Genomic DNA, 7,670 nt, shown 5'->3' with positions numbered 1-7,670 from the left:
TATACCATGATATGAGTGTCCAGCGGATGGCAGAGATGTACAGCCAACTTACATAGTCATCGTACGTGTCGTAGTCGTGATAGGGACGCCTTTAATTCATCGTAGTCTGCACGTTTGGTTACACACGGGGCAGCGTGCAGGATGAAGGAAAAAACTCACATGAGTCGTAGGCGTGCCGCGGAGGTAGCTCCGCGTATCCAGGTGCATCCCAATCAACAGATGGAGACATCTGCCGCCAACGGTCAAAATCCGGAGAACGACTGCGGCGGCGTTGTAAGCGGCCGATGTCGTAATCGTAGTCGCGAGGCATAAGAGCGTGAGGTCGTCGTTCCGAGAGTTGTTGCTGCCGCAGGCGCTCCCGGGCTCTGGACGATGGCGGTATGGAACCCGACCACCGGGGAGGAGCCATAGGGAATCCTTCTTCTGCAGGACCATCGTTCCGGTTCGAGCGACGTTCCGGATCTTTGGACAGCGAACGGTAGCGATCATGCCGGTGCGGGGGGGGCGCGGACACACCCCCATGTTCATCATCATCGACTTCGATGGGCTTCGGACGACGCTTCGGTTTCTTGTTGGAAGGTGCCGGCGACGGCGGGCGCTCATATTCGTGCGACGAGTATCGAGGGTGGCTGTCCTCAGAGCACTCCACCTGCAACAACCGTGAGGATATCGTCAGCGAGAAAACGTGACAAGCGCACGTTGCCTGCACCCTGTGGTGCATGATCTTGATGTAGCACACCCGTGCCCCGTGACGGGGGTTCAAGAGGCGCGGTGACATTGGGGGAGTCGGCGGGAACAACTTCCTTCTTTTTCTTCGAGCCGACAGGACGGGGCTTGGGTTTGGGCTTGACGACAGTAGGTGGGGGCGGGTGGGCAGGCTCGTCAACGTGAGAGGGAGGGCGTTCTTCGGATACATGCATGTCAACCTGGCACATTCTGAGCATTAAGCATGGACCGGGAAGGCAATGAACGTACATCGACGTTGTCCGTACGATTTCCCCCGTTATCACCTGGATCACCTCGCGTACCCGCTAACAATTGTTCGGAAGACACCTGAGAGATAGTCATAAGCGACACAAACGGCGTCAAGACCGTTATCGCTCACCTCGCGGGATTGTGCAGCAGGTTTGCTTGTGTCAACGCGTTCCTTGGAAGGGGCCTGTAATCCGCGCACGATCAGTGAATAGTAAAAGATATACATGAAGAGGGAGTAGTGTACCGTTCGCATCTTTGGGTCGATTGAGCCGCTGGCTGCGGCGGCAGCAACGGCACGCGCGATCAAATCATCCTCGAAGTCGTCATAATCATCGTCAGAGGAAGAATCCTCGTCTTCCTCGGGCCCTGAGGCATCGCCGTCTCCACGGGGCTTAGTCTTCGAACGCTTTTTAGACTTCGGTTTGCGCTCCTTCTGATCTTTCGGACCAAAAGCACGATACCAAGCCGCCGTAGACGCCACGCGACAGAGAACCACCTGCGCGATGCTGTCCGAAGGGCGGTGCGGTGATACGTGTTGAATAACGTGCTTGTTTGCAGGCGGGTTTTGAGACGGTACCCATCCGAGGATCAGTGGGATGGCGCCTTGCTGCGCTACAGGCAGCTTCATTTCCTCTAAGGAAATGGTGAGCAAGCATCCAATCGTGCAAGAGGAACACGAAACTTACCTTCCCTCCACTTCTCCATCCAAAACTTCTTGGGGTGGGCCCCCTCAGTATTCGCGCCGGGCTCAAGTGCGTCGACCATGTCCTTGATGAAGTCGCCGTTGTGGTCGCCCTTGAGGCAGAAGCCGGTGCGGTGGTACTTCTTCGAACAATGCAGGTTGACGTGCGGGTTGAAGTTGACCAGCCGGCATTTCCACTTGAATAACAGGTCGGACAGGCCTTTCCAGGAAACTTGCTTGGCCTTAGAGTTGATGCCAACTGCGCTCAATCAGCGAAAGCGCGAGCACAAAAAGGCAACACGATAATACCCAGGCTGGTCAACATATGATCTTGGAAGAGATTATTGCGACCGTCGCGGTAATCCGGGTTCTTGCCCTTCTTGTCCGTCTTGTCCTTCTTTCCCTTCTTTCCCTGCTTCGACTTGTTGCCAATCTGCGAGTTGGTATCCGGCTTATCGCTGGACTCTGCCTTCGACACGGCGGAAGGAGGTGGGATGAGATCCCCGAATGCGTCGCCCCCGTTCGCAAGTTGATCACGGCTCAGTCTGGTTTGCAACGTCAACTTACAATCAGATGGAATTTATGGACACGCACGTCAGCAGCGCTTGATAGGTCTGCAAAGTGGCTCCAAAGTCCTGTTCGTAACGCTTTTTGAAAAATTCCCATTCAGGAGAATTGCCAAAAGAGTAAGAGCCAGCGTTGCCCAGGTGAATGAGAGACCCGAACATGTGAAACCCATAGAGCATATAGAGACGACGGCCCTGACGATGAGTCAGGGTCAGTGGATGGTGGAACGATAGAAGCTCACCATGGCATTGATTTCTCGCAAGGCACTTTGTAATTCCTTGCGCAGATTACCGTTTTGCTCGGCATCTGCAAGGTACTCTTCGATGCATTCACGCTCCCATTCGATGAACGGCTTGACAATTTCGGCTCTGGCAAGGGTGTCGTCCTCGTCGATCCCTTCGAAGAGCGCACGATAATCCGCACGCATGCGGGCCATAAAGCGGTCCGGATCTGGGAGAGAATCAATATCGATACGCCGGGCAGCGACGTCGACTCGCGCACCTTCATCCGTGTGAATACCGCGATGAACACGATACCACCGTTCATAAGCTGTCCAGGGATTGGGACCACGGAACCTCTTTGCCACAGGCAGCGTAAGCGCCTTCAGGAAGAGGGCAGGACTCTTACGCGACACGGCAGCCATACTTGCGCACCACGCGTCGACTTCTGCTTGCTTTGCTTCCACAGCCGCGAGCTCGTCACTAGTAAGCGGTCCTGGTCGACGATGCTTCTTCGACGCAGTTGGCGAGCTCGGCCATGCGGCGTTGGGCACGCTGGTGCTAGGCGACACGTCCTGTGACTCTGAGACGCAATTGATTCAGATTGGCTCTATTCAGCAAAGAGCGAAGGAAACTGTACCTGATAGGTCAGCCCGAGGATCAAAAAAATCGGAGAATTTCTTCTTCTTTTTCTTAGGACGACCCTCCCCATGGTCCGGGGTGTAATCGTCGCTAAGACCGGATGAGTCTGGATCGGCCCCCGCATACTTGCCGGGGGGGTCGGTAGTGCGTCCTGAACGGCGGCGCCGGCCGTTCTTGGACGGAGAAGCAGCCGGAGCGTAACCAGAGGGCGAGGAGTCTGGTGCTGGGCGATCGGTCCCATGGTCCTGTACAAAATCATTCGTGCGCGCAGGACTGTCGGGGCCGTCGGGTTGCGAGGGGTCTGGCGCCGGGCGGTCGGTCCCATGGTCCTGTATGAAGTCGTTCGTGCGCGCAGGACTGTCGGGGCCGTTGGGTTGCGAGGGGTCTGGGGCCGGGCGGTCGGTCCCATGGTCCTGTACGAAGTCGTTCGTGCGCGCAGGACTGCCGGGGCCGTCGGGTTGCGAGGGGTCTGGCGCCGGGCGGTCGGTCCCATGGTCCTGTACGAGGTCGTTCGTGCGCGCAGGACTGCCGGGGCCGTCGGGTTGCGAGGGGTCTGGCGCCGGGCGGTCGGTCCCATGGTCCTGTACGAGGTCGTTCGTGCGCGCAGGACTGTCGGGGCCGTTGGGTTGCGAGGGGTCTGGGGCCGGGCGGTCGGTCCCATGGTCCTGTACGAAGTCGTTCGTGCGCGCAGGACTGCCGGGGCCGTCGGGTTGCGAGGGGTCTGGCGCCGGGCGGTCGGTCCCATGGTCCTGTACGAGGTCGTTCGTGCGCGCAGGACTGCCGGGGCCGTCGGATTGGGAATGTAATATAGCGCCGACATGACTGCCCTGAAACGACTTATTGATGGCGGCAGCGAGCGAGGCGGCAGCCAGGACAGGTGCGTTCGCAGTAGGCGGGATTCCAGCAAACGAGAGAACAGGTCCGTTTGCAGTAGGTGCGATTCCAGCGAGCGAGGCGGCAGCCAGGACAGGTGCGTTCGCAGTAGGCGCGATTCCTGAGAGTAAAGCAATGCTGTCTTGCGCCCGCTGCATCGTGGATATCTATCAGAGATACACCATTAGCCTTGAGCACTGAGTGCAGGCAAGATTTCTTACGAAGCGATGGTTCGGCTGCATGACGAGACCACGAGGCTGTTCAGCGACTTGTGCCTGGCCAATTGAAAGTAACGCAGCATCAAGCTCTGGGATTTCCCACAACTGCATGATGTGAATACAAATGAATCAATTGATGTCAACAATACTCACATCTAAGTCCCAGGTCGGACTACTGGTGGTCAGCTCAGATGGTTGACTCGGCACCGACGGATCAGGTGCTGGCTATGGCAAACGTTGGTTAGGATGAACGTAAGAGAGTAACGACTGCTCAACTACCTTTGCTACCTTCGAGGGCTCATCGTTGAGGGACGGATTGGCACCGGACGGAGATGGGGCGACTGAAACACCAGATGCGCGGGCGAGGGGAGTTTCCACCAGCTAAGATGGTTGCAGGATATCAGTACGAGTGAAACAATTGATGCGGGAACGACACTTACCTTTGTTGCCAAAGGCAGACTACCAGTGGTCGCCTGGAATGGTCCGCTCGGTGCCGGTCGGTCGTCCGCAGGTGCGGACTATAACAGACATTAGGTGTGACAGACATAAAATTTGTTCGATACGCACGTTGGATAATGCCTGGGAGATGGGAGTTTCCATGTGCTAAGATTAATGCAGAATTTCAATAGCATGAAGTAATGATGCGCGAACGATACTTACCTCTGATTCAAGGGTGAGCCTATTAGTGGTCGACCCAGGATCTCCGTTCGGTACCGGCTGGTCCTGCTTAGGTGCAGGCTATATTACAGATGAGTAGTGAGGTAGACATTAGAAGCATTCGATACGCACGTTGAATAGCGACTGCCTGACCTCCTTCGCATGCACGTCCTCACCGGACGGATGGTCATCAGACGGAGAGGGAGCATCGGAGCCACCGGATGCATGGGCAACGGGAGTTTCCGGGGGCTAGAAGCAATGCGGAATTTCAGTACAAAGGTAGCAATCGATGCGCCAATGGTGCTCGCCTCCGCGTCCAAGGTGACACTACTAGTGGTCGATCCAGGCGCTCCGCTCGGCGCAGGCTGGTCCTGCTCAGGTGCAGGCTATATGACGGATGAGTTGTGAGAAAGACATGAGAAGCATTCGATACAGACGTTGGACGACTGTCCCGCCACCTTTGCATGGACGACGTTGAGGGACAGATTGTTATGGGATGGAGACGGGGCGCCGGAGTCACTGGCTTCACGAGGAGTTCCCTGTGGCCGGAATTAATGCATGGCACCCGAACCGCAAAAAAGAGCGTACCTTTGGGAGTTTACGCTTCGGCTTTTTCTTTCGAGGGTGCTTCGCGGTTTCATCGACGCTCTTCAGAGAACAAATGAGTAAAGGTGGAATATATCACGGGAGTATGTACCTGTTCATTCGGTGCTGCGATTTGCTGGCAAAGGCGAGTTGAGTGATGCCTACAACTTCAACGACAGAGTATTCACCTCAGACGGCGCCCTGGACGCGTGGCGCACCTTCTTAGACTTACGTGAAGCATCTTCGGCGTCGCTCTGCAAGCCATCAGGCGCCTGGAAGACGAGGCAATTCAAAAGACTCACCGTAGCTCGCGCTCGGCGGCGCGTAGAACCATCTTGCGTCGGATGTCCAGCACCATCGCCCGTCGTCTGTGACTGCGCGTTTGAGGATCAGTAGTAGAAAAAGAGTGACAGGAGCAGACGTACCTCACATGGTCCGTCTGCACGGCCTGCACCAGCCGCCGCCGCTGCTGTTTTTGACTGAGAGTACATTAATACCAGCAGTGACGCCAAGTAGACATGCACTTACGCGAGTCGAGCGGGTAGTGGTCATGAGATCCAGGAGACGTGAGGAACGACGAGTTGGGGTGCTCTGACCGCTGAGCAATGAGTTCTTCAGCGAACGGGCGTATTTGGTAATGTTTGCGTGTCTGCGGACTGGGAGTTCCCCAAAGTTCTAGACACAATATCAGATGCCTCCATCAGACGCGGAGGATGCCACCGGCTCTGAGAATATGAGAACAGGTTCGCCCATGAATTCCGGGGACTTCCGGTCGTTATGTGGGGACTGGTCCGACATTCGCCAAGACTCATATATCCGCCTAGGACAGCAGGGTGCATTCGGGCGGCCACCCATATTATGCACTCCATCAGCGAAGCCCTGGAAGCCTCGTCAACGCCAGACGCTCGCGTGCAAGTCCTCCACGACATCCTGCACCTGCAGACCTTGGATGTGAGATGTCCGGCACGGATGGTCGATGCTTACTCACTGCTTCTAACAGGCGCATCGTTTGGTGGACGATTGCGTTCTCTGGAATGCTTGCTTTCCCACTCAAACGACGACTGAACATCTTCGTAATTACTTGATTTTCTTCCACCATCAGCGCGTCCTACTTGGCACCACTCCTAAGTCATTCCTTCGCGTTTTACTGGTGTCTGGGGGGGTGCATCTTGGGGTTAAATCCAACGAAACGGTAAGTCTATGTTAACGCCAGATATCCAAAGCTTACCAAGCATCCTAGACTCTCCGGGTCATTTTCACCATGGCTTACGCGGCGTGGTTGACACCGCCATGTGGCCTTGAACCAACCCAGGGCGAAGGCCAGTTCGCCACGCCAAGCTACATTAGCGACGGCGAGATCCGTAAGTCGGCATATGCCTCATGGTTCGATAAGCCATACGAAGATTTGGTGCCGACGGTGGGCAAAGGGGATATCGCTTTGCCCGAAGACACATGTGCCGATGCCTTCGTGGAGGCGGCAGCTGAGCAAGCGATGTGGGAGCCGCCTTCGCCGGGTAGCAACCATGAGCCGAGAAGTCCTTGGTTCCTTTGCTGGCGCGATAGGCGTACGGAGGTAAGTTGTCTGACTGATTGCGTATCAGCGACTAAAAATTTTTGTAGGCAAGAGACTTCCTCCGGTACCTGGTTTATCCCAATTCAGCGGTATCGTTCTGCGAAGAAGCCCTGCTAGACTTCCACATGACCAATTTCCACCGATTGCGCTTGTTGTGCGCGGTGGACATGCGTGTCTACATCCGACATGTGTTGGTTCTCGGGGGAGTCACCATGCGCGACTTGAAAGATGGTCCAGAGGTCAGTCTTCACAATTGAGTGTCCTGGATACATATTGATAACCTACTAGTTTCCGATACGCGCCTTTCGGATGTATTATCATCGTTGGTCGGGTACAATGGTTGATGTGGACGAAGCCACCGGCATGTTAACGCGGCGCATGAGCCTGCCATTTTTGTTCCATAGCGAGGATCGCTTGAACCGGAAGGGTCTGGGAAAGGGGTTTCTGTACCGAGGCGATGACAGTGCGACGACCGGAAGCGAGGAGTAGCGTACGTTAGCGATCAGCGCCCTTGGATATCCGAAATGCCATGTTTGTGGAGCGAGGCCGACAGATTCGCGGAAAACCGGCATCAGCCGCGCAAGCCTTGTCGAATTAGCTGCTATGAGGCGGATCAGAAAAGCCGGAGATTCAATTGCGTGTGCAAGAAACATACCCCGCAACGACCCTGTGTGCCTTGG

General features: G+C 55.9%; 2 protein-coding genes across 2 annotated transcripts; one reads left to right on the top strand and one right to left on the bottom strand.

Annotated features, from left to right (window-relative positions):
- Positions 1-56: 56 nt before the first annotated feature.
- On the bottom strand, positions 57-6,215 carry PUNSTDRAFT_138230 (uncharacterized protein; the record flags this gene model as incomplete). Its single annotated transcript, XM_007387911.1, has 29 exons — positions 57-106; positions 160-649; positions 699-926; positions 976-1,053; positions 1,106-1,159; positions 1,220-1,608; positions 1,662-1,916; positions 1,967-2,202; positions 2,252-2,418; positions 2,466-2,674; positions 2,726-3,025; positions 3,083-4,124; positions 4,179-4,280; positions 4,329-4,400; positions 4,455-4,556; positions 4,616-4,693; positions 4,743-4,778; positions 4,836-4,913; positions 4,965-5,081; positions 5,159-5,218; positions 5,270-5,371; positions 5,421-5,480; positions 5,530-5,553; positions 5,606-5,671; positions 5,720-5,791; positions 5,843-5,886; positions 5,946-6,015; positions 6,075-6,092; positions 6,138-6,215. 29 exons carry the CDS (start codon positions 6,213-6,215, stop codon positions 57-59), a joined length of 4,677 nt encoding a protein of 1,558 aa, XP_007387973.1.
- Positions 6,216-6,678: 463 nt separating this feature from the next.
- Positions 6,679-7,479, top strand: PUNSTDRAFT_138229 (uncharacterized protein; the record flags this gene model as incomplete). The annotated part of the gene is made up of 3 exons (XM_007387910.1): positions 6,679-6,990; positions 7,038-7,229; positions 7,279-7,479. The coding sequence occupies 3 exons, from the start codon at positions 6,679-6,681 to the stop codon at positions 7,477-7,479; spliced, it is 705 nt and encodes a 234-aa protein (XP_007387972.1).
- Positions 7,480-7,670: the final 191 nt, after the last annotated feature.

This window comes from Punctularia strigosozonata (genome assembly GCF_000264995.1).
Source record: "Punctularia strigosozonata HHB-11173 SS5 unplaced genomic scaffold PUNSTscaffold_15, whole genome shotgun sequence".
NCBI lineage: Eukaryota > Fungi > Basidiomycota > Agaricomycetes > Corticiales > Punctulariaceae > Punctularia > Punctularia strigosozonata.
Note: the sequence above shows the minus strand (reverse complement) of the source record. Positions and strands in the feature narration are given on the sequence as shown.